Here is a 26973-nt window from a genome sequence, read left to right as displayed (position 1 = left end):
TGTTTTGAACAGATGCGTGTATGGCAGTTGCTCTACTCCCCAGGGGTACCTGTGAGATAGGTTCTTCTATTAGCTCCTTTCGCAGATGAGGCTGAGGCACAGGCAGGTAATGCCACAGTGCCTCAGAGCTCATAAGCTTCAGAGCCACTATTCAAACGCAGACAGTCATGCTCGCAAGTTGTACCTCAGTTAAGAAACAAAGAGGTCTTTGACATATACAGACTTGGTTCAGTTAAGTTCAGTCGCTGAGTTGTGTCTGACTCTTTGCAACCCCATGAATCGCAGCACGCCAGGCCTCCCTGTCCATCACCAACTCCCAGAGTTCACTCAAACTCACGTCCATTGAATCGGTGATGCCATCCAGCCATCTCATCCTCTGTTGTCCCCTTTTCCTCCTGCCCCCAATCCCTCCCAGCATCAGAGTCTTTTCCAATGAGTCAGCTCTTCACATGAGGTCGCCAAAGTACTGGACTTTAAGCTTTAGCATTAGTCCTTCCAATGAACACCCAGGCCTGATCTTCTTTAGAATGGACTGGTTGGATCTCCTTGCAGTCCAAGGGACTCTCAAGAGTCTTCTCCAACACCACAGTTCTTTGGCGCTCAGCTTTCTTCACAGTCCAACGCTCGCATCCACACGTGACCACTGGAAAAACCATAGCCTTGACTAGATGGACCTTTGTTGGCAAAGTAATGTCTCTGCTTTTCAATATGCTATCTAGGTTGGTCATAACTTTTCTTCCAAGGAGTAAGCGTCTTTTAATTTCATGGCTGCAGTCACCATCTGCAGTGATTTTGGAGCCCCAAAAAATAAAGTCTGACACTGTTCCCACTGTTTTCCCATCTGTTTCCCATGAAGTGATGGGACCAGATGCCATGATCTTCGTTTTCTAAATGTTGAGCTTTAAGCCAACTTTTTCACTCTTCTCTTTTACCTTCATCAAGAGGCTTTTTAGTTCCTCTTCACTTTCTGCCATAAGGGTGGTGTCATCTGCATATCTGAGGTTATTGATATTTCTCCCGGCAGTCTTGATTCCAGCCCAGCGTTTCTCATGATGTACTCTGCATATAAGTTAAATAAACAGGGTGACAATATACAGCCTTGACAAACTCCTTTTCCTATTTGGAACCAGTCTGTTGTTCCATGTCCAGTTCTAACTGTTGCTTCCTGACCTGCGTATAGGTTTCTCAGGAGGCAGGTCAGGTTGTCTGGTATTCCCATCTCTTGAAGAATTTTCCACAGTTTATTGTGATCCACACAGTCAAAGTCTTTAGCATAGTCAGTAAAGCAGAAATAGATGTTTTTCTGGAACTCTCTTGCTTTTTCAGTGATCCAGCGGATGTTGGCAATTTGATCTCCACTTCCTCTGCCTTTTCTAAAACCAGCTTGAACATCAGGAAGTTCAAGGTTCACGTATTGCTGAAGCCTGGCTTGGAGAATTTTGAGCATTACTTTACTAGCATGTGAGATGAGTGCAATTGTGCAGTAGTTTGAGCACTCTTTGGCATTGCCTTTCTTTGGGATTGGAATGAAAACTGACCTTTTCCAGTCCTGTGGCCACTGCTGAGTTTTCCAAATTTGCTGGCATATTGAGGGCAGCACTTTCACAGCATCATCTTTCAGGATTTGAAATAGCTCAACTGGAATTCTGTCACCTCCACTAGCTTTGTTCATAATGATGCTTCCTAAGGCCCACTTGACTTCACATTCCAGGATGTCTGGCTGTAGGTCAGTGATCACACCATCGTGATTATCTGGATTGTGAAGATCTTTTTTGTACAGTTCTGTGTATTCTTGTCACCTCTTCTTAATATCTTCTGCTTCTGTTAGGTCCATACCATTTCTGTCCTTTATTGAGCTCATCTTTGCATGAAATGTTCCCTTGGTATCTCTTTTTCTTGAAGAGATCTCTAGTCTTTCCCATTCTGTTGTTTTCCTCTATTTGCATTGATCGCTGAAGAAGGCTTTCTTATGTCTTCTTGCTATTCTTTGGAACTCTGCTGCTGCTGCTGCTAAGTCGCTTCAGTCGTGTCCGACTCTGTGCGACCCCGTAGACGGCAGCCCACTAGGCTCCCCCGTCCCTGGGATTCTCCAGGCAAGAACACTGAACTGGGTTGCCATTTCCTTCTCCAATGCATGAAAGTGAAAAGTGAAAGTGAAGTCTCTCAGTCGTGTCCGACTCTTCGAGACCCCATGGATTGCAGCCTACCAGGCTCCTCCGTCCATGGGATTTTCTAGGCAAGAGTACTGGAGTGGGGTGCCATCGCCTTCTCCGTGGAACTCTGCATTCAGATGCTTATATCTTTCCTTTTCTCCTTTGCTTTCCACTTCTCTTCTTTTCACAGCTATTTGTAAGGCTTCCCCAGATAGCCATTTTGCTTTTTTGCATTTCTTTTCCATGGGGATGGTCTTGATCTCTGTCTCCTGTACAGTGTCACGAACCTCATTCCATAGTTCATCAGGCACTCTATCTATCAGATCCAGTCCCTTAAATCTATTTCTCACTTCCACTGTATAATCATAAGGGATTTGATTTAGGTCATACCTGAATGGTCTAGTGGTTTTCCCTACTTTCTTCAATTTCAGTCTGAATTTGGCAATAAGGAGTTCATGGTCTGAGCCACAGTCAGCTCCTGGTTTTGTTTTTGTTGACTGTATAGAGCTTCTCCATCTTTGGCTGCAAAGAATATAATCAATCTGATTTTGGTGTTGACCATCTGGTGATGTCCATGTATAGAGTCTTCTCTTGTGTTGTTGGAAGAGGGTGTTTGCTATGACCAGTGCGTTCTCTTGGCAAAACTCTATTAGCCTTTGCCCTGCTTCATTCCATATTCCAAGGCCAAATTTGCCTGTTACTCCAGGTGTTTCTTGACTTCCTACTTTTGCATTCCAATCTCCTATAATGAAAAGGACATCATTTTGGGGTGTTAGTTCTAAAAGGTCTTGTAGGTCTTCATAGAACTGTTCAGCTTCTCCAGCATTACTGGTTGTGGCATAAACTTGGATTACTGTGATATTGAATGGTTTGCATCGGGAATGAACAGAGATCATTCTGTCATTTTGAGATTGCTTCCATGTACTGCATTTCAGACTCTTTTGTTGACCATGATGGCTACTCCATTTCTTCTGAGGGATTCCTGCCTGCAGTAGTAGATATAATGGTCATCTGAGTTAAATTCACCCATTCCAGTCCATTTCAGTTTGCTGATTCCTAGAATGTCAACATTCACTCCTGCCATCTCTTGTTTGACCACTTCCAATTTGCCTTGATTCATGGACCTGACATTCCAGGTTCCTATGCAATATTGCTCTTTCCAGCATTGGACCTTGCTTCTATCACCAGTCACATCCACAACTGGGTATTGTTTTTGCTTTGGCTCCATCCCTTCATTCTTTCTGGAGTTATTTCTCCACTGATCTCCAGTAGCATATTGGGCACCTACCGACCTGGGGAGTTCCTCTTTCAGTATCCTATCATTTTGCCTTTTTATACTGTTCATGGGGTTCTCAAGGCAAGGATACTGAAGTGGTTTGCCATTCCCTTCTCCAGTGGACCACATTCCGTCAGACCTCCCCACCATGACCTGCCCGTCTTGGGTGGCCCCACACGGCATGGCTTAGTTTCATTGAGTTAGAAAAGGCTATGGTCCATGTGATCAGATTGACTAGTTTTCTGTGATTATGGTTTCAGTGTCTGCCCTCTGATGCCCTCTCGCAACACCTACCATCTTACTTGGGTTTCTCTTGGACATGGGGTATCTCTTCATGCCTCCTCCAGCAAAGTGCAGCTGCTGCTCCTTACCTTGGACGAAGGGTATCTCCTCACCGCCGCCCCTCCTGGCCTTAACGTGGAGTAGCTCCTCTTGGCTCTCCTGCGCCCGCACAGCCACCACTCCTTGGATGTGTAAACTACATAGCTGGTGGGAAGCTGCTGTTTAACACAGGTAACTCAACTCAGTGCCCTGTGCTGACCTAGAGGTGTAGGATGGAGGGTAAGTGAGAGGCTCAGAAGGAAGGTGGTATACGTACACTTAGAGCTGATTCACATTGTTGTACAGAAGAAACCAACACAACATTGTAAAGCAGTTATCCTCCATTTAAAAAAAATAAAACAGAGGTCTGCTGATGGTGGGGCATAGTCTGATATCACATGATCTGTATCATTGCAGAAACGAGCAGTCAGAGCCGAGCTCCCTCAGAACTAGGCCTACCGTCTAGGATAGGGTGACATCTACCCGTGGACCCTCCAAGGTGCCTAAGATTCAAGGCAGCGACCTGGGCAGATCCAGTGGCCTTGGGTCCTTTGTCTCTGGACCAGGCACCTCACCAATAAGGATGATGAAGAGGGTCCTTTGGTTGGTTATCAGCACTCTCACTGTTTCCGTTGCCTCCCTGCTATCTCCTCTGACTTTTTGTACCCTCTGTCCTTGGGATTCCTTCAGGAAACTTCTTTGGATCAGCTTTAGTGCTTCTCAGTGATTGTCTGGGGGAGAAAGTCCTCATGTGAGGTTTCCCTTTGGTGCTGAAGTCCAGCAGCATGGTGCTGGCCCTCAGACGTTGGCTGTGGTCAGGCCCAGGTGACGTTGGCCTCTGGCAGGGAGTCCGTCCTGTGACCAGTCACTTCGTTTAATCCTGTACTTTGTGGGATTTTCCCCTATGGTGTTGATTCATCTAATGAGAAGATGAAAAAACGTGCATACAAAGCAAGTGCATTACTGTTTCTAGTGTCATCGTTTATGGAGGTGTTCAGAGTGTCCCAGAGCGGAGGTTTAGGTTGTTTGTAGGAAGATGACCAGTCGGAAGCTGGTTCATTGTAAGCCACAGGTTTTCACCTTCGAGGTATTGCATTAGCTTTAAAACTCTGGTAACTTGTTGGAAGTGGGGGAGGTGAAAGGGTGCAGATGGAAACAGATATGTTTGAGTATAGCAGGTTTTCTGGATAAAGGTCGGGAATGAGGTAAATGCTCTAAATCAGTGGTGGTTTGTGAGAAAGATAAAAGCAGGTAGGGGAAGTGATTGCTGCACCAACCAGTCTGCTGCTGCTGCTGCTGCTACTGCTAAGTCACTTCAGTCGTGTCCGACTCTGTGCGACCCCATAGACGGTAGCCCACGAGGGTCCCCCATCCCTGGGATTCTCCAGGCAAGAACACTGGAGTGGGTTGCCATTTCCTTCTCCAATGCATGAAAGTGAAAAGTGAAAGTGAAGTAGCTCTCAGTCATGTCTGACTCCTATCGACCCCACGGACTGCAGCCTACTAGGCTCCTCCGTCCATGGGGTTTTCCAGGCAAGAGTACTGGAGTGGGGTGCCATTGCCTTCTCCGACCTACCAGTCTATGAAATAGTAAAAGTCAGCTCCCATCTGATCGTCATTCTCAGGCTACAATCAATTTATTGATGTTTATTATATACCAGGCATCATGCTAAGAATGCTACATGTTCTCACTTGATACTCTCAATAACCCTTTTGAATTACCCTATTAGATCATAAAACTCAGGGTTCAGAAGAGTCAGGTAACTTGCCCAAAGTCACATAGCAGCAGCCTAATTGGGCTGTCTGTCCACTTTTTATATTTGTCTGACAGAGGCCACAGTCATCTCTTATAAACATAAATAAGATCTTGCTAACCTCCACCCGTCTGGTGACTTGTGATCACACTGGCAAGAAAATCAACCCTGGATTATTAAACTCTGCATGAGCCAGCCCATGATGACTTCTCTGACCCTGTCTTGCGCTGCTGTCTCCCTCATCCACCCTGCCCTGGCCTCATGGGCCTTCTTTCAGTTCCTACAAAACTCCAAGCTGGTTCCCTCTGGTCTTCATAGCTCTTCTGAGAGGTCTCTCCTGACATTCGAGTTCATTCCTGACACTTTTCAGCACTTGATGTTTCTTCCCCACTTGTTTATTGATTGATGACCGTCTTCCCTACTAAGGTGGGGACCAGTATCATATCTATTGGTTTCCCTAGAAGGACGGAGCAGGGCCAGGATTGCAGAGCAGGACTGTGTGATGTCAGAGCCGGCTCCTAAAACCTCTACGCTGTTCGTGATCCCTGCTCCATTGATTTCTGTCACATTATTCACGAATGAATATTTTTGTAGAATAGATGCTTTTTCTTTTTTAGAAATAAAAGCCGTAATCACACTTGAGTTTCTACAAGGGTAGGAAGAGAAGTGTGAGGTTTTTCAGGAAACCTGTGCATATTTTTTGCATTCCTAAAAATGATTTAGTACATGATGGTTTCTGAGGGAAACCCAGTGCTATTGATATTTCCTCTTCTTATAAATTACAACATCCCTTTCCTCATAGTGGTTACTGAGTCTCTATGTAAAATTTGGAGTAAATGAAGCTGCGAGGATGCAATACTAATTAAGGCTTTTTCTAATTTCTTCTTGTGTGACAAGATGAAGATGATTGTGCAGTGATTATATTATTTTACTCACTATTCAAGGTGTGCAGTTCATGAACTCTCACTTTTATTGGGCTCTCCACACACTGTATAAAGTGATGACGTTACAAACCGAACAATACACAGTGACGTTAGAAAAAATGTGCCCAGAAATAAGTATTTCTTAAAATCATTACATTGAAATTCACAGTAAAGTCTGTTTTGTTTCAGCAGACAGTTTTAAAGTTTGCTGAATTTTCTTAACTAATGCAAAAAAAGCCTCTTTTCTGTGTTTGAAGCCTCATAAATGAAAATATTTCTACCAACTATTATCTCTGAGGGTTTGACTGGAGGTAGATTTTTTTCCTCTAACTTTTTGCTTTCTGCACTGTTAGTAATTTATAAAATAAGTATAATTTTTATAATATGTAAATAATTGCATAAAATATTTTAATATAAATTGAATCTGGACATTTCCCTGTATTTGCTAGTAGCTTATGGTAAACTTAGTTCAGTCTTGTTGGCCTGCTGGGTCAGAACATAATATTTTTAACTATATTTTTAAAATAATTTTTGTGTTTTTAAGAATATGGTATTAATTTCTTTCTTCTAGTAGCCTTTTGCATTAGTCTTTAAAACTAACAATGTCCTATCAAATATTCACTATTATCTTTGAAGTTAGGTATTGGTGTAGGATTCAGTAAAGAATCAGTGAGGTTTTGGATTTGTGATTTTTGTGCCATAAATCACTCTCATATAATTGAATTTGTCTGTATTAGAGTCAATTCTGACTAGGGAAGAGGCCAGAGAAAGGAAGAACATCTTAATATGGGTAATTTCTCTTAGTGATTTATAATTTAGACTTACAATCTAAAAATTATTTATTTGTCTTAAAATTAGAGTTAAAAGGGACTCCAGAGACCCTCTTTTCTACCCTCATTTTATAGACGAAGAGAACAAGACAGAGGTTTTAAGGTCCCACGCTGAAGCAGGCTGAAATATCATTTTGTATTGTACACTGGTGTTTTCTGTATTTTCTATAGCCTTTTTACCCAGACTCTAAAAAGTGGTAAATGATGTATTTGTCCTAATGAGATAGCCTTGATGGAAGTTAACTTTCAACTAAAACATAATCAAATGATAGAAACTTTCTGGAAAACAAATTGTTAATATGTGCTGTACTCCTTAAAAATTAGTTTATTTTCTTTGACTTTGTTAATTCACTTTTAAGAATATCTAAGAGAATAATTTAATAGGGACATAAATGTGCAAGGATGTTTTCACAGCATTCTTTTTAATAAGAACGGAAAACTTTGTTCAGTAAAAGCTTTGTTCAGTGGCCCTTTAAACAACCCATTGTTAATATATATATTTAATAACCTTGGAAAAAGCTCTTGATGTTTGTTAAGGTAAAAAATAAGGCTATAAAGCCAAACATAAAACTGCAGCCCAATTTTGTTAAACAGGTATATTTTTAGAAAATAACAGCATGTAAGCTATTATGTAAAACACACCAATATGTAACTTTCCATTACCTTCTTTATCTTTTCAATATTTTCCAAATATTCTTTAGTTGTCTCAAATGACAGTTATACAGAGAAAAATATAAACATTATATATTTTTAATAATAGCAATTATAATGATATTATAATAATTATGAACTGAAAATGTGACCATCATAGAAGAAAGAGCACTTCAATAGAGGTAAATACTGATTTCTCAGGTTACTTTCGGTCCTATAAAGCTATGTGGCTTTAGATAAGGGTCTTCATCTGTTGACACTTGAGAATCTCTTTCTGCAGAGAGGAGTTTAAAGTAGCTCATGTTCTTTCCAGATCTAAAACTCAATTTGATAACGTACTTAGTATCTCTTTCCATAGCAAAGAAACTCAGAGGTCATAATAAATATTATTTAATATATAATATTAATCTCTCTAGTGGAATTCCAACTCGTTGCCACTGCTGGCTTTTGTACCTTTAGTGACGGAGTGTTCTCTGTTACAGATTGCCACTGAAGCGATAGAAAACTTCCGGACTGTTGTTTCTTTGACTTGGGAGGAGAGGTTTGAATATATATATGCCCAGAGTTTGCAGGTACCATACAGGTAATAGCCACTGATGAGTAGGAGGGGAGTATGGGGACTTTTTCAATCATCAGGTTTGTTTTCAGGAAAATTACTTTGACCAGAAGGTAGGGAGTAAGTGGAGAGACTTCTAGAAGGGAACCAATTGGGAAGCAGTTGTAATTCTCCTACTTTTGCATTCCAGTCCCGTATAATGAAAAAGACATCTTTTGGGGGTGTTAGTTCTAGAAGGACTTGTAGGTCTTCATAGAACCGTTCAGCTTCTGGTCCCATCACTTCATGGCAAATAGATGGGGAAACAGTGGAAACACTGGCTGACTTTATTTTTCTGGGCTCCAAAATCACTGTGGATGGTGATTGCAGCCATGAAATTAAAAGACACTTGCTCCTTGGAAAGAAAGTTATGACCAACCTAGATAGCATATTAAAAAGCAGAGACCTTACTTTGCCAACAAAGGTCTGTCTAGTCAAGGCTATGGTTTTTCCAGTGGTCATGTATGGATGTGAGAGTTGGACTATAAAGAAGGCTGAGTGCAGAAGAATTGATGCTTTTGAACTGTGGTGTTGGAGAAGACTCTTGAGAGTCCCTTGGACTGCAAGGAGATCCAGCCAGTCCTTTCTAAAGGAGATCAGTCCTGGGTGTTCATCGGAGGGCCTGATGTTGAAGCTGAAACTCCAATACTTTGGCCACCTCATGCAAAGAGCTAACTCATTTGGAAAGACCCTGATGCTGGGAAAGATTGAGGGCAGGAGGAGAAGGGGACGACAGAGGATGAGATGGTTGGATGGCATCACCGACACAATGGATATGGGTTTGAGTGTAGTTCGGGAGTTGGTGATGGACAGGGAGGCCTGGCGTGCTGCGGGTCATGGGGTCGCAAAGAGTTGGACACGACTGAGCGACTGAACTAAACTGTAATTCTCCAAGAGAGGAATCACAGGACCTGACCTAAGGCAAGGACGTCTCTGAAGTAGAACCTGTGAGAGCAGGTAACCGAGGGCAGGGGAGGGAGCAAGGATACTGAGAATGGCTCTGACCCTGTGTTTGAGTGATGACCCTACTACATGATCCTGCTGGGAATGAGTTCTTTGTGGAACGTGAAATTTGGGGTGTCTGTGAGGCTTGAGGGTGTGGTGCTTCCTGAGGACACCCTCCCTTCCTTGTTCTCTTTACCTGTCTCCAGTGCAGACCCTTTGTCCTTTAATGAACTCACGGTGAGTGCTCTAAAAAGTGACGTGGATACGAGCAGGCCCGACCTCTTTGACTCTTGTTTCTTATACAATGAAAGGAACAGATTTGGGTTTTATAGTAGACCCTTTTTATAGGAAAAAAATTGTTTAAATCCCAGTCCTTGAAACAGAGGCTGAGCTGCTCTGCTTGAAACAGGCCCACTCACCAGTCTGTGCCAACACCAGCCAGCTCCATGTGGCTCAAAACCACACGTGTTAACTCCCTGGGGGCACCTTCCCTAAACCCCCAGAGGGTTAGTGCCTCCTCTCTCGCTGTAACGTGTTACAAGGGAAACTTCCACTTCATGAATAATCCAGCTCAGCTCCTGGGTCCCCAAGGTCAAGAACACAGCTGGCACCTCTGCATGGCCCTTCACGTCCCTGAAGCTCATGGGTTTTGGGTCAACACGTGTTGAGCGATCAGTGTAGAGTACGTATATGTTACATGTCCACGGGTGGGGGAAAGGGAAGGAGTGCACTAACCCCTAACAAACTCTTCTTGTCCTTGGCTTATTTTACCTTGACCTCAACACTTCGAGGTGTGGTTAGTTCTCCATTAAAGTGGAGATGTGATGACCAAACTTAGTGTTTTGGAAATGAAACCCATTTTGTCTGCTATGCCACCATCCCCTACTGCTAATGCATCAAAGATTATGTTTTAAGGACTGAGAAATGAAAGTCAAGTAAATGTCAGAATGTCTTCTTTTCAGAAACTCTTTGAGGAAAGCACATGTCTTTGGAATTACATTTGCCTTCACCCAGGCAATGATGTATTTCTCCTATGCTGGCTGTTTCCGGTTTGGTGCCTACTTGGTGGCACAAGGCATCATGGAGTTTCAGGATGTTCTCTTGTAAGTACGGGGCTCCTATTGACAGTCGGGCTCTAGAAATGAAACCAAGGTGCATGTGCTTCATGCCTGGATAGGAAGCCTTACTGTGAAGCTTCATGAAGAGATTTTGGTGATTCAGAAGTTGGCATTTTTGCCTCTGAGTCCCCATGTTACTCAGAAAGCATCCCATTCCATTTGGGGAATTGGTATCTGCCCTTCTCTCCAGTACTGGCTGACACATTTGACATTCTCAAATCCATGGCTCGGTGACTCATCAAGGGGTTTCCAGCAGGCCTAGGTGATTGGGAAGAAGCCTCACCCAGAGTCAAGCACCTGGTTCCTTTGAGAAGATTCTGAACAGGGCAGCTAAAGAATAGATGTGGAGCACTGAGGTCTGAGAGCCCTGGAATATTCTAGGATACATTTGCTTTGCTTGATAAGAGAAAAGGAATTAGAAGGTAAGAGCTGGAGAAATTGAGGAATGAAAAAGGAAAGCTCTATGGGAATATCTGGCTCATCACCGTGAAATGCAGAAGATTGTACCTGAGTCAGAAGACAGGCCTGGACTTCCTTCTAAAGTACTGAATATACAGTTAAACTAAAATACGTGGTTTGGTAGTGAAAAGTGAGTGTAATTTTTCTGAGTGTCTTGATTTGGTGATGTGTGAGCTGCCCTTTAATAGCTACCATAATCAGTGGTGACACAGTTTTATAGTTAAACCAGCATCATTGAAACTTGGAAGTATGTGTCAGTGTAACATTTACATCCTATTTAGACATCGATTTGTGCATGCATTCCAGTTTTCCCAGGATGACCCCAACAGAAGATTGTAAAATTTCCACTCAACCTCTGACCGATGATATGCAGGTGCTCTTTATAACTATGACCAAAAGATTGTAATCAGGCTTCACTGGTATTGGTGCTTGATTAGATAATTATTTGATAATTATTGCTTTGAAAGTGAAAGTGTAGTCACTCAGTCCCATCCGACTCTTTGCAATCCTATGGACTGTAGCCCACCAGGCTTCTCTGTCCATGGGATTTTCCAGGCAAGAATACTGGAGTGGATTGCCATTTCCTTCTCCAGGGGATCTTCTGGACCCAGGGATTGAACTCAGGTCTCCCAAACTGCAGGCAGACTCGTTACCTTCTGAGTCACCAGAGAATCTGAATTAGTGCTTTACTCTGAGGTTAAGGTATTCAACTGATGGAAGTTGCTGACTCTTAGATTGTTAGATTCGGAAAATAAGTCTTCTGAGTAAGAGATAGGGGAGACCTGTCTGAAGAGCTATCTGTTTGAAAAAGATGCCACAGGTCTAGATAAGAAGACCAAATGAACCATCTGAGTGATTTGTTCATGGACTCACGGTATTATCCTGGGAAGATCCCCAATGTTGTATCGGTTCTAGGCCCACTGTTTAAAAAGACATTTTGATCAATGTGTCCAGAAAAAGGTGGCTGGAATGTTGGGAGTGAAAGGAGTTACCAAAGATGCAAAGGGCTTTTTAAATAATATTCCAGTTCTTTGAAGGGCTGTATTAGGCAAAAGGATGTACATTTCTCTTTGATTAACAAAAGACTTCCTTTAGCAAACTTCCTCCTTCCTGAAACAAAGGATGGGAGCTGGCCTGGGGTGTGCGCCCTGGCACAAACTTGGAGAGCTGGACTTGACATCCTGTGAAGTCCTTCCCGACCTGAAGCTGCTATGATTCCCATGATGTAGATTAAGAATGGCGATGCAGGGACTTCCTTGGTGGTCCAGTGGTTAGGACTCGGTTGCTTTCTATACTGTGGCCTAAGTTCGATCCTTAAGGGGAACTAAGATCTCAGAAGCTGCAGCATGGCCAAAAAAAAACCCAAAAGAACTCAGAGCATCTTGAGACCAGCACACTATCTGGCTGTTTAAGGAACTCTCTTGTTTGCTGCATGGCTCACGGGTTTTCTAAGACTCTGATCCAATTCCAGCAAAACTGCCTGTATCTGTTATTGATGGCCACAGATACTGCTGCAAGACAGCCACCCGCTAGCCCCCAGGAATGTACAATAGTGAACATCTGTTCTTGGCTCTGAAGTCTGGGGTCAGCCAGGCAGTTCTGCTATCTGGCCTAGGCAGAGGAGATCTCAGCTGGGCTCACGCGTGTGTGCAGTGAGCAGTGGGGCCCACACAACACTCTTCTGTCTGTGCCTTGTCCTCCAGCCAGCCAGCCAGCCGGGCTTGTGGTTGTGGCAGAATGAGAGAGACAGGAGCACACAAGGCCCCCTGAATCGTAGGCTTGGAGCTGGAAACCGTCACTTCCACCACATCCTGTTGGCCAGAGCAAGTCCCAAGGCCAACCCAGATTCCAAGGGTAGGAAGACAAATTCCACTTCTTCCATGGAGAGGCTGCAAGGTCACATTATAAGAAGGTGAAAACCCAGAGAGAGGTGAAACGTGGGGTCATTTTACAATCAGTTAACCACACTGATATGAACTTATAAGGAAACGGTTGTTTTATTTTTTGACTAATGTGTTGGGATTCTTCGAGGTAGCGCTCTCAGGTTGTAGAAGTGCCACCCTTTGGGCATTGCAGTCGTTAACTCTTGACACATTTTGTCTTTGTTGTTGGCAGAGTGTTCTCAGCTATTGTCTTTGGTGCCATGGCTGTGGGACAGGTCAGTTCATTTGCTCCTGACTATGCCAAGGCCAAAGCGTCAGCAGCCCACGTCATCAATATCATTGAAAAAATTCCTCTGATCGACAGCTACAGCACAGAAGGCCTAAAGCCGGTCAGTTTCATGTTTTGATTACGTGACCTGCTCCTAACTGATGAATGAATGTATTCTAAGTGGAAGTTTAATAAAATCTGTGCTTTTACTTGCTGGTAGTAAAATGAAACTTCCTTGATCATGGGTTCATTTTAATAAATGCTGATAATATTGATACATGTTAACATCTAGTACTTTTATATAACAGAGCCACAGGGATATAGGAATACTGCCCATTTTATACACAAATCCTGCGAATCAGGTTTTATTATGTGTAGGTAATTCTGTTATAGCTTTGGGTTATCACGTTTGTATTGTGTTAATGAGACATGCTGTGGAAATGCTGACCCTTTTAGATCTGTATTACTTTCTAGCAGTTACAACTGAAGCTTGATTGCAATCCAAGGTCGCTGCCCTCTGATACCTGGCAGTACAGAGGATTGGCTGTAAAGTCAGTTTTCAGGATTGCAGCAATGAAATTTACTGTTACTGTCCTGATTTTAGAGTACAGTGGAAAGAAATGTGGCATTTAATGACGTCGTGTTCAACTACCCCACTCGACCAGACATCCCGGTGCTACGGGGGCTGAGCCTGGAGGTGAAGAAGGGCCAGACGCTGGCCCTGGTGGGCAACAGCTGCTGCGGGAAGGGCACGGTCATCCAGCTCCTGAAGCGGTTCTATGACCCCTTGGCTGGCACAGTGGTGAGCGCACTATTTTCTTTATTTTTTTGTGGAATGTAGTTGATTTACAATATTGTGTTAGTTTCAGGTGTACGACAAAGCAGTTCGGTTACACATATACATATATCCACGCTTTTTTCAGATTCTTTACCCATGCAGGTTGTTACAGAATATTGAGTGGAGTTCCCTCAACAGGAGGTCCTTGTCAGCTATCTGTATTATATATAGAGGATTGTGTGTGCTAATCCCACGCTCCTTATTTATCCTTCTCCAACATGTTTCCCCTTTGGTAACCATAAGTGTGTTTTCGAAATCTGAGAGTCTTTTTTCTGTTTTGTAAAGTTCATTTGTATAATTTTAAAAAATTAGATTCCTCATTTGTATAATTTTAAAAAATTAGATTCCACGTGAGTGATAGCATATGATATTTGCCTTTCTCTGTCTGAATTACTTCATTTAGTATAATAATCTCTAGGTCTTTCTGAGCATCCTTTCTTGTTCAGCTCATTCCAAATTTTTCATCTTCTTAATGCCTATTTAATTCTCGACTATAAGCCATGGCTTTGCAAACCTTTGAACAATGATTCCACTTAAAGCCTGACCTCCTTGACACAGTCTCAAAGCTGTGTCCACTGTTCCAGCCAATTTGTCCAACCCTTCCTTCAACTCTACTACCCTCCCCTCCTCGACAAGCAGCCTTTTTGCCTGCCATCCCCCTTCCCTTGGTCTCAGTTACATGAGAGGATCCGGGGGGTGGAAATCCAGAAAGGCAGAGGAGGGGCACTGAGAGAAGCCAGATGGAAGCCAGGGATGGCAAGGAGAAGGCGGTCCCCAGTGGCAGACGCTGTGGAGAAACGGGGTACGGTGAAGACTGAAAAGACATGGGAGGGGCTGGCCGTTAATGTGCTGCTTCTGACATTTCAGTCTCCTCAGTGAAGTGGTGGCGGGAGAAGACAGCTGCACGTGGCTGAGGCATGGTTAGGAGGGAAACGGAGACGAGGTGTGTGGAGACTAGCGGCAGATCAAAGGAGAGGGAAGGAAAATACCACTGGGCAGAACCCAGGGAAGATGTTCATCATGGGGAATCCTGAACATTTTTATGGCTGAAGATGGGATAAAACAATTGATGGAGAAAGGAAATTCAGACACCTTCTAAGGAAAAAAAAAGCGATATCAACAAATTTGGGAAACAGATAAAGAACATAGAGGGATTCTCTTTTCTTTCTAAACTAAAAGGGTAAGTGAAGGGTCAGATTGATTCATGGGACATTCAGTAAACTGTCAATGAGTGCCTGTCAGGGACTATCTTAGGCACTGGGAATGAGATAGGCGTTGTGAAGGGAGTAGGGACATTTTTGATTGTTATTTTTTGGTCACACTGTGCAGCTTGTGGGATCTTAGTTCCCTGACCAGGGGTGGAACCTGGGCCATTGCAGTGAAATTATGAAGTTGTAACCACTGGACTGCCAGGGAACTCCCCCAAATAGTGAATTTTGAAATGACTGTAATGGGGACTAGAAAAGAATCAAATTAGGAAGGAGTGAAATTTATAGCAAAACATTTCCATTATGTAGGCCTTGAGTTATCAGTTATACTCAGGGGTGACATTCAAAATATTCAACAACTGGAATGGCCTGGGCACTGCCCAACCAGGATGGACACCTGCTTTGTACAGTGAGGTGATGCCCACCAGCTCCTTGTGGGTCCTGCTTGCATTAATGGTTGACATGGAAATAGCATTTTCTACCTGTAGGCAAGGGCTCTTTGCACTTCCTCACAGTAATCACAGTGATCATAAATATCTCTTACTGTATCCAAAGACAGTTGTGCCTTTAGTGAGTCTATTCTGTGACAGTTATGTACGCTTTGTTCTTCTTTAAGCTTGGTTCCTTATTTTTACTACTTCATCACATATTTTCTGTGAATTCTGACTTTATGCTTCAGTTTTATGTTTAAGGTTTGGACAGAGAACTCTCAGTGAAGACCTTCCTGACAAATGAAGCCATCAGAGGAGGAAAAGTTGTCTCTCAGACAGTGATCATGGTCCTTAAGAGACATTTATTAAGCAGCATATATGTTAATCTCTAATGAATTATAGGGGATGGTTCAAGATTTTAACTGAAGAGATAGGGCATATCCTTCCATGAGTTAAAGAAGATAGACTTTGGGGCTTCCCCAGTGGTCCATTGGTTAAGACTCCCTGCTTTCAATGTAGGGGACATGGGTTTGATCCCTAGTGGGGGAACTAAGATCCCGCATGTCACTCAGCGTGGCCAAAATTTTTTTTAAAATGGATGATAGATCTAGAGTTGATTCTTAAGGGAAAACTAGAACTAGAGGCATAAGGCTATAAGGGTGTGCAATCAAGATGTTGTTTGATGAAAGAGATAATGTGAGCTGTGGCTGATGAGTGATTTTTTCCTAATGTAGCATAAGTTGGGCTTCCCAGGTGGGTAAAGAACCCACCTGCCAATGTAGGAGGCTCAGGAGACATGAGTTCAGTCCATGGATTGGGGGGATCCCCTGGAGGAGGGCATGGCAACCTGTTCCAGTATTCTTGCCTGGAGAATCCCCATGGACAGAGCAGCCTGGCAGGCTACTGTCCACAGGGTCACAAAGAGTTGGACACAACAAAAGCAACTAATCATGCACGCATGCAGCATAAGTTGGCTGAAATAGCAGATTTAATTAGAATAATGACTCTCGAACTTGTTTGATTATAACCCAGTTAGGAAAGGCAAAAAATTTTCATTCCCCAGCCTGCCCCCACAACTGCACATGTAGTCACTGTAGTGGGAAAAACTCTTGGTGATAACAGAGTGTTGGAGTTGAAAACAGCAATAATGGTAACAGTAAAATAATCAGACTACAAGAAAGTAAAGAAATAAATGGTTATTCTCCACATCCATTAACGCAGGGGAGCAAAATTAAAGGCATGAACCATACCAGTTTTGGTTCGGCATAGGAAACAAAGCGCTGTGGGCATCCGAGCAGCTGCTCGTTTAATAAGGGGGTTCAGCGCTCACATCATCACTGGCAGAGGGGAGTCAGAGTCAGCGCTCCCAGCATTCAAATCAGCGCCGCAGCTGGGATCCTGTGGCCAGGAAGTTGCCGGGACTGGTGCCCATGTCACAGCTGCTCCAAGCCTGAAGACACAAGGACAGAGTCTCGCTGCTGCAAAAGCTCCTTTCTGCCGGAACATGGGTGACGGTTTACCACAGCTTCTGGTTTCCAGGTTTTGCACCAGGCATCTCACTGGTAGAACCTCAGTTACTTCCGGCGGCAGAAGGGAGCCTAGGAAATAGATTTTAGTCCTGCAGTCCCTTGATAGGTGAAAGGACAGACACACAAGAATATGGAAATGAGTGCTGAGTGCGTAGAATAACCCTCTCAGGACTACAGTGATGATGCACTGCAAACAAAGCGCCCTCATCTTTTGGAGGAACACGATGATCTGCTCTGTGTGTTTGCACTAGAGCTTTGAAATGCCACCAAGTGCTACACAGCGGCCGGCCTTCTTAATGGAAGTGCCCCAATAAAGGCTAGTAAATGTGCCAAGTTCTGTTTATGAACATCAATTGGTGATCATAAAGACTAAGTCTTAAAGACTAAGTCAATAGGTTATTAGCAATTAGTTCTTACTGCCATGAAAAAAAAAAATGAGTCTGGGGACCGGAGCGTCATTTGATTGTAAGAACTGAAGCAAGGACTTGACCCTGAGGTCAGGAAATGCTCGTGACCATCAGCAAGCCTCAAGTCACACTTAGCAACGTTGACCTGAGTGCTGGTTCTCAGACTGGTGTGGGTCCGAATGGTCTGGAGAGCTCACAAAGAATGCAGCCACCCTGGCTCATTCACACAGGTTAGGACCCGGCCTTTTCATTTTTTAAACTTTCCCAGATGATTCTGATGCCAACCAGACTTTGAGGACCACTGAACTGGTAACTTTGCAAGTTTCAGGTCACACTGTGGCGAGTCTTACAAAATGAAGCTATGGGATTGTTCAGAGAGTAGAGGTTCTGAGTTTCGTGGGGCCCGAAAGTTGTACAGGTTCAGGGACTATACTTGAAAGAGTTAGGAACACAGAATTAGTCACAAGCGTAAATATTTACTTCTAATGAAAAAAATTCACAACAAAATATTAAAGCCTTAAGGATTCTGGTCCCTCTCCTTTTTAGGCAAGTTATCCTAAAGGCTTAGCCAGAAAACCCCCTGACTACAGCCTGGCCTCCCCTCATCCAGGACATTGTGTAACTCCCAGCATTTGCCTGCAGATGAGGGTCCTTGAATCTTACATTCATTAGCTTCACTGAGACTCACTCGAGTCTTTGGTCTTCCCCTGACCTTTCCTTTCTCCCCTTGCCCATCCTTCACACCACCATCAGAGTCCTCTCTCCCTCTTAGGACACAGCTAAAAGCCTGTCGTCTGGCCGTTACCCAGTGGGTACCTGGGCTAAGATGGACACATTGTTCCTTTGAGGGAAGACAGAAAGTATTTTTCAATTCTCAACCACTGTGTAGCCAAAATCTAACCTGTAGTGTGCAGACCTGAGCTCCCTTAGCCACTAAGAACGTGACCCTGCACAAACGACCAAACTCTGCTCGTGTCCTCATCAGTAAAATGGGGATTAAAATCACACCAATCTTGCAAGCTTTGTCAAGATGAAATGAGAGAGTGCATGAGGCATACTTCAACACAGGACCTATAATATAATCAGTGCTCAATAACTTGTCTAAAATGATTATTTCAGAGTAAATACATACAGGAAAATGATACATATTTAACATTTGATTGTGCTACTGAAATCAGGCAGTAGATTTAAGTCTAGAATGGGGATAGCTCATCATTTTAATTTAGCCTTTCATTGTTACTGTCAGTGTGTTACTTGAGATTTTCACTTAGGCCAGGATCTTTTGAGCAGTGTAAACAGACTCACTGAATTTCCTTGGTCTTCCTCAGACCACCACCCGTGCCTCAGCCAAAGAAGATGTGCATTGATCTTTTTACATTTGGACTTTTAAACATATTTTCCCTCAGGAAAGGATCCTTTAGGAAACACAAGTTTTAAATAGTTAGCAGTAGCTGTGTATAGTGTGGGGATGAGGAGCTCTAAGCATCTTATTATATGTCTGATGGAAAAACTCACTGAAGCTTGCAGGGATCAGTCATAGTCATCTGATTATATTAGTTAAACAGTGTCTTTTTTTCTCCTAGTAGTGTGTGTGTGTGTGTGTGTGTGTGTGTGTGTGTTGCTCAGTTGTGTATGACTCTTTGCAACCCTGTGGACTGTAGCCCCCAGGTTTCTCTGTCCATGGGATTCTCCAGGCAAGAATACTGGAGTGGGTTGCCATTCTCTTCTCCAGGGGATCTTCCCAACCCAGAGATTGAACCTGGGTCTCCTGCATTGCAGGCAGATTCTTTACCATCTGAGCCACCAGGGAAGCCCCCTAAGGGTATAAGTCTGGAAAAAAATTCTTTTTCTTCCCTCAGTTCTCCATTTCTCAAGTGCGCAGTGTTCCATCTAGCCTGACCTGCTATATGGTTTGTAACCATCCTTGTGTGGTTTTTCTTTCCTCTCTTCAGCCTCTACTTTCCACTTTCACTTAACACCACGAGGAAGCCTGGAGCATAGATGCTTGGAATAGTCTCCATGGCAACTGGGCTGGGTACTAATAAGGTCATGGCTATGTTTTCCATCCATCTTTGCACCTGTTAGTTTCATGAATAGAAGCTACCTTCCTGCAGCAAAGCCCATATGTACCCTGTCCTTGGCCAGCTGTCTCCCAGAGGCGGGCAGCCGGGCACATGGGATTCAGAGTATATTTATAGCTCGGGATATACTCATCAGTATTAGAAAAGCTCGAAGCTGAGTCACTGATGTCTTCTTCCACGATTATGGCAGCTCTCACTTGAATGCCAGCGTTCTCTTGCAGAGTAGATCTTTGGGGCAGATATGTCTCCATCAGAGAGGAAGGATTTTTATCTGCGAGGCTGTAATGGGCACGCCCAGGCTTCTGCAGAGGGATCCAAGGGGAGCCAGGTTCCTAGAGAAAGGCTGGGCTCTCCCTCCTGCTGCTCTGGGTAAGCTATAGATGTCTGTCCATCCTTTTATCCCCTCAGACATCTGTCCCTCTGCTGTGGTTCCAAGTGCATCACACAGGCACCGTTCCAAACCACAGACGGTCCTTCACACACTCTGTGCCCAGCACTGTGCTCAGTGGGGTCCCTGCTGACGTCGCTGAATCCTCAATTCTGGAGTTTAGGGATTATAATCATTCCCATTTTACGTGCAAAGAAACTGAGGTACTAACTCACTTTCCTATGGTCAACAACTATTTAGAGAGATAGCGGCATCCTCCCACGCTCACTTCTGTTTCACTTGAGTCCTCAAAAAGCTGATCCTGACTAACAGGTCAGATCAGAAATGTGACCTCCAGGCCTGTTATGTGGTGATAGCAGTTAGTTATTTCCAATCGAACCGTGGAAGCTTTTCCTGTGAAAAATCGATACAGAGCGGTAAGGATGGGGGACTTCCCTGGCTGGTCCAGTGGTTAAGACTCCAGTTGAACTAGGGTTCAGCCCCTGGTTAGGGAACTGGGATCCTGTGTGCCACATGGTACAGCCAGAAAACTAAAAAAGTCATCTTATTTTTAAAAAATGCCACAGAAATAGAATATGTTTTATTAGTTTCTGGTGGCTGCTACAACAAATTACAGCCAGTTTAGGGGAGTAAAACCCCACAGGTCTAGCTTATGCATTCTGGAAGTCAGATGTCCGAAGTGGACCGCACGGTGTCAGCGGGGCTGTGCGCCTTCTGCAGGCCCTCAGGGAGAGTCTGCTTGCTTATCTTTTCTGGCTCATGGCCCCTTCCTCCATCTTCAAAGCCAGCAACGACTGATCGAGTCCTCCTCGTGTTGCTTCACTGTGATCCCCAGTCTGCTGCCCTCCACCCCCCACAGTTAAGGACCCTTATAATTATTTTGGTTCCACCTGGATAATCCAAGATAAGCTCCTCATCTTGAACTCGGCTGATGAGCAGCCTTCCATCGTAATTCTCCCTGCGTGTGAATAGCATGAGCAGGTTTCGTGAACTAGAACGTGGATATCTGGGATGGAGGAGATGGGTATTATTATACCTTGTTGCTGTTGTTCAGTCACCCAGTTGTGTCCGACTTTGTGACCCCACGGACTGCAGCATGCCAGGCCTCCCTGTCCCTCGCTGTCTCCCGAAGTTTGCCCAAGTTCATGTCCATTGCATCAGTGATGTCATCCAACATCTTATCCTCTGTCACCCCCTTCTCCTCTTGCCCTCAATCTTTCCTAGCATCAGGGACTTTTCCAGTGAGTCGGTTCTTCACATCAGATGACCAATATACTGGAGCTTCAGCTTCATCAGTTCTTCCAACGGTGGTGGGGGGTTGATTCAGGGTTGATTTCCCTTAAGATTGACTAATTTGATCTTGTGGTCCAAGGGACAGCAATTATTCTGCCTTCGAGATGCATATATCAGAAGCTAGAGTTAAAATGCAAGAAACATGACAGTTCCCCAAAGCATGCAGTTATAACCTGATTCAGTTAACCTCGACAGTCCAAACTAAAAGCAACAACAACAGTCTCATAACAACTTGCAGTCTTAACGTAGGAAATAACAACATTAATTTTGCTAAATTCAAAAATATTCTGGTTCTGAGGCTGATCCATGATCTCTTGTCTTCAGTTAATCGATGGCAAGGAAATAAAGCAGCTGAATGTCCAGTGGCTGCGTGCACACATGGGCATCGTGTTCCAGGAGCCCATTCTGTTTGACTGCAGCATCGGCGAGAACATCGCCTATGGAGACAACAGCCGGGTCGTGTCCCAGGAGGAGATTGAGCGCGCAGCCAAGGAGGCCAACATCCACCCCTTCATCGAGATGCTGCCAGACGTAAGTCTCTCACCAGATGCGGTGCCTGGGAGCCTGTGGTTGTGATTTGTAAAGGGCTGGATCCCAACGGTGAAGAGAAATGAGCAACCAAAACACACCCAATGTAGACAAGAGTCTTCCCATCCCCGTCTATGTCATGTTTACCCAACCACCTGCCTGACTCCCTGTGAGCAGTCTGACTAAAAAGTACATGTCTGGGAGGCCTTTCCCTCCACATCAGGGCATGGGGCCCACAGAAGCAGGTGTGACCGTCCCCATCATTTCTCTCCCAACCTTCTCTCCCCTCCTTTAACCTTCTAGCCCATCTGTGGATATTGGGCCCTTCCTAAGGCTGGAATATTTAATGCATAACTTTAATCCCCTTCACTAATGATGAGGTCAGTTAGTCTGGGCATGGGCCAGCACCTCAGTGTCACCTGGGATCTTGTGAGAAATGCCCTACCCCAGACCTGCTGGACCAGAAACTTGGAACTGGGGTCTAGGAATCTGTGTTCTGGTACCCCAGGTGGTAACTGATGCAGGTACAGTTAGAGAACCACTGGGCTAGGGGTTAACAAAGACAAATACTGAGAGTGATTATCATCGAGCTTATGAAGTGTATCTTGCCCCCCTCACTTTGTCTGCCACAGAGCCCTGTCTTCCTGGGCTCTGGGCTGCGTCCACAGAACACGCCTGTACACATCAGAATTCTTTTCCTCAGTGTCTACATGTGGAAAGAAAAGGCAAAACCCCTTAAGTCCTACATTCTGTCCAAGGACCTACTTCTTCACCTCTGTTGTTCACACTAGGATTTACCTCATCCTGCAGCGGGACTGGTCTAGCTTCCTTCTCTCGGGGTTTACAGTCCTGCCTTTATCTGCCTCAGTGGGATCTGTATTGTGGCCATACAGCCTGGAAACCCCTCCACCTGCGTGGGACTCACTTCAGTGCATCGGCCTCCCTGGTGGCTGCAGCTCTGGGGTGGGCCTGTTGCAACCGTCTGACCAAACCTCCCCCGAGCTCGCTCACATCATCTGCAGGTGGAAAGCTCTATGTTGAGTACCACAGAATTAGGGTTGCTACAAATAGCAAGCAAAAACAGGCAACCCTACATAGCACATGAGTTTTTTTTAATTGAGGTACAGTTGAACACAACAATTTACAGTGTTAAGTTCTGCCATACAGCAGAGTTGTTCAGTAACCTATATATGTACACATTCTTTTTTAATATTCTTTTTCATTATGGTTTTTATAGGATACTAAATGTGCCAAACAGTAAGACTTGGCTGTGGATCCATCCTGTATACAGTAATTACTTCTGCTTTACCCCAGCCTCCCTCTCCATCGCTCCCCACCTCGCTCCCCTTGGCGACATGAGTCTGTTCTCTGTGTCCGCGAGTCTGTCTCGCAGCTAAGCTCACTTGTGTCATATTGTAGGTTGCACATGAGTGATACCATATGATATTTGTCTTTCTCTTTCTGACTTGCTTCACTTAGTATGATAACCTCTAGTTGCATCCACGTGGCTGCAGATGGTATTATTTCATTGTCTTTTACGGCTGCGTGACATTCCATCGTATGTGTGCACCACACCTTTGGTAACTGTTCATCTGCCGGTGAATGTTTAGATTGCGTCCATGTCTTGCTACTGTGAATAGTGCTACTATGAATGTAGGGTGCACGTATCTTTTTGAATTAGAGTTTTGTCTGGATGTGTGCCCAGGACTGGGGTTGCTGGATCATATGGTAATTCTATTTTTAGTTTTCTGAGGAATTTCCATACTGTTTTCCATAGTGGCTGCACCAGCTTACGTTCTCACCAGCAGAGTAGGAGGTAGGACATGATTTAAAATCAAACTTTGCATGTCAGAATCAGAGCCCACAGTTTACAAAATTTCAGCCTGGTAAGAATCTGAGAATAAAAAAGGATAATGTGGTTTTCTAGGTTATACATTGCATTTCTGCTCTCACTTATTTACCCTATTAATTCCAGTCCTTATTGTCATATTTAATACTTAATTATCTACTGTCAGGAGAATTCTAAAAACAAAAGTAAATCAGAAGATTTCAGCTTTTCAAGTTAGATACCAAGATAGAATTTCTTGGCATCCATTAAAATTGTTGACGCTTTGGAAATAGTCTTATAAAAACAGACAGCAAAAGGTTAGCGTTCTAAGAATCTTCCCTTCCTCACTTTTTGAAATAATGCAGAGAGCATCACCTACTGGTCATAAATAAAATGAGCTTCAATTATATTATTCTGCATAGCCTGTTAAAATCAAATTTCCTTCCTCTGACCAGTCTTTGTCCCAAATATAGTGAAACCAGAAGGCTTGAAGAGACTAACATTGCAGCAGTAGTCTTCCTCAGGTTAATTTGTCCACACTAAAACATAATTTTTAAGACACAAATGTCTATTTTCAAGAAGACAAATTAATCCTGCCATTTAGAGCTATGAATTTTCTGTTAAACTCATCAACCCATTCTTAGCTTCTGAACCTCAACCTTTTTGTGTATATGGAAGTGGTTATCCTATTTTCTGCAAGCAGACTCTTTCTCACAGCTTTATCAGTTCTGCTTTTCATAATAACAAAACCCTGTTTACAGAAATACAACACCAGAGTAGGGGACAAAGGAACTCAGCTCTCTGGTGGCCAGAAACAGCGCATTGCCATAGCTCGCGCCCTTGTTAGACAGCCTCACATCTTGCTTCTGGATGAAGCTACCTCGGCTCTGGACACGGAAAGTGAAAAGGTGAGAATTTAAATTGGTCTCATTCACACTTGAAGCAGCTGTCCTTAGACGGTTTAAATTCGCACTACTGTCTTCTACGGTAAAGAACAAAATTCAGGCTGATAACAAACTTTGTTACTTTCAGTGGAATTTAAACACTTTCTGTAGCTGTCATTCAAGAGATCCAAGATGAAATGAGGCAGATTAGTCTTATAGCACGTGTGCTCCAAAAAATAGCCCTGGATCACTTTGTATTGATCCAAGAAGCTGCATTCAGGAGGCATGGTCCCATCTCTACTGACAGCATCTCCTCAACAACTATAGCAAAAAGTGGAAGCACAGAAAAATGTTTAAACCTGGCTGTTCCTTAGGTAGATACTAGCTATTGTTTTTAGTTTGAGAAAAAGTTGAGTATTCAGGTATCTGAATGATAAGCTCATTCTGAGATTTTTTTTTAATCTTTTATTGGAATATAGTTGTTTTATAATGTTGTACTGAGAATTATTTTTTAATCTTAAAAATACCAAAATTCAAAAAGCTGGCCCATGCCTAGGCTTCCTGACTTAACTGTGGTGCTAGACCAGAAGGATGCTGCTTGGATAAGCCCACTACTGAATGCTTTTAAATGATCACAGGGACTGTATTTATAGTCACAACTTGGAGATAGCCCCTACCCAAGAACTAACCCAAACTAGGATTCGGTATCTTCCGTATAACAGATCCCTTGCTTTGTGAAATATGTGTTGTATTCCACTGACACTGTTAAAGAAGCACTTATTGTTGGATACATTAATGGTGAGGCTTGTTATGAAGGAGGAACTCAAGGGGGAGGATTATCATGACCAGAGGTAATTTGTGTGATTATTGAACAGGTTGTCCAAGAAGCCCTGGACAAAGCCCGAGAAGGCCGCACCTGCATCGTGATCGCTCACCGGCTGTCCACCATCCAGAACGCAGACTTGATAGTGGTGTTTCAGAATGGCAGAATCAAGGAACACGGCACACACCAGCAGCTGCTGACACAGAAAGGCATCTATTTCACCATGGTCAGTGTCCAGGCTGGGACAAAGCACCAATGAACGGTGACCATATAAGCTGTCAAATATTGTCTTATAGTATTTGTGTTAAAATATGGCATTTAATCAAAATTAAAAAGCAAACACTTACCAGAGAAACTATGTAGAGTTACTTATTTAACATTTCCTGCCGCAGTGGAAGATCCATCACACTCTGTTCTGGGTCTTCAGAGACTTTACAATTGAAAGAACAGAAAGAAGCATCATCAACGGGAGTAAATCAGTGGGTTTGATTGCATTAGAAAGGTTATTCCTTCCTTCCTTTCCTTTTTGTCACTCAGTCATGTCTGACTCCTTGTGACCCCATGGATTGCAGCCCACCAGGCTCCTCCATCCATGGAATTTTCTAGGCAAGAGTACTGGAGTGGGTTGCCATTTCCTTCTCCAAGAAAGGTTATAGAATAATTCAAAGTAGCTTTTGTTAATAAAGTGTATAATTGTTATTTATAGTTTCTTATTCAAACTGTAACTGACTGCCCTGCTAAAAGATTACAGAAGTAGCAAAAAGTACTGAATATAATAAAACTAAACTTTTCTATGACTGGAGTCATCTTGTCTGAAGTGCCTGTAAATCTGTCATCTCTCAGCTGGACTATTGAAGATCATTTCTGCACTTTAAAAAAAGGAATTCTTTTAAAACACCCATTAATTTTGTAAGAATGGTTAAGCTGTATATTAATTCCTGTTGTACATGTCTTTTCACATTGGGTTCTATTCTACAAAGCCATGTGGCTTCTTCTTGAACTTGATCCTGCTGATTCTTGTATTTCTGCATTATGCTGACTCAGACCACTCACATGGATCAGTACAGGGTTTTGGGGGCAGAGGATGGAAGCTGTGAAGCACATACTGTCATGTGTGTTGACTGTGTTGCATTGTTGTTATGAAGGGCTTTTACAGATTTTTCATCTTTTTGTACTTTTGAAAAACATTTGCATGTATTTATTTGGCTGCCCTGGGTCTTGGTTGCAGCACATGGGGCCTTCGATCTTCACTGCGGCATGCGGGATTTCTGTTTGCGGCATTCCCACTCTCAGTTGTGGCATGTGGGATCCAGTTCCCAGATCAGGGATCAAACCCTGGCCCCTTTGTCTTGGGAGCACAGAGTCTTAGCCACTGGACCAACAAGAAGTTCCTTTTTGCACGTTTCACAATAAAATTCTTCTTCTGTTTTGATATTGAATCACTTTTCCCAGTAAACTGGTCTCTTCCAAATTGATCCTTCTGGTGGCAGATGATTAAAATGTGCCATAAGTTTAAATACAATCAGAAAATGGTGCTCCAACTACAAAAAGACAAGCCA

General features: G+C 43.5%; 1 protein-coding gene across 1 annotated transcript in view; it reads left to right on the top strand.

Annotated features, from left to right (window-relative positions):
- The window catches only part of LOC139182682 (ATP-dependent translocase ABCB1-like), a 71025-nt gene extending 44809 nt beyond the window's left edge, over positions 1–26216 (top strand). Inside the window, 7 exon segments of the mRNA XM_070787610.1 lie at positions 8391–8491; positions 10411–10551; positions 13141–13297; positions 13781–13978; positions 21676–21882; positions 24469–24615; positions 25467–26216. Of these exon segments, the coding sequence (XP_070643711.1) occupies positions 8391–8491; positions 10411–10551; positions 13141–13297; positions 13781–13978; positions 21676–21882; positions 24469–24615; positions 25467–25673 (1158 nt within the window). The 3' untranslated portion in view covers positions 25674–26216.
- Positions 26217–26973: the final 757 nt, after the last annotated feature.

The sequence above is a fragment of the Bos indicus genome, chromosome 4 (assembly GCF_029378745.1).
Source record: "Bos indicus isolate NIAB-ARS_2022 breed Sahiwal x Tharparkar chromosome 4, NIAB-ARS_B.indTharparkar_mat_pri_1.0, whole genome shotgun sequence".
Taxonomy (NCBI): Eukaryota; Metazoa; Chordata; class Mammalia; order Artiodactyla; family Bovidae; genus Bos; species Bos indicus.
Note: the sequence above shows the minus strand (reverse complement) of the source record. Positions and strands in the feature narration are given on the sequence as shown.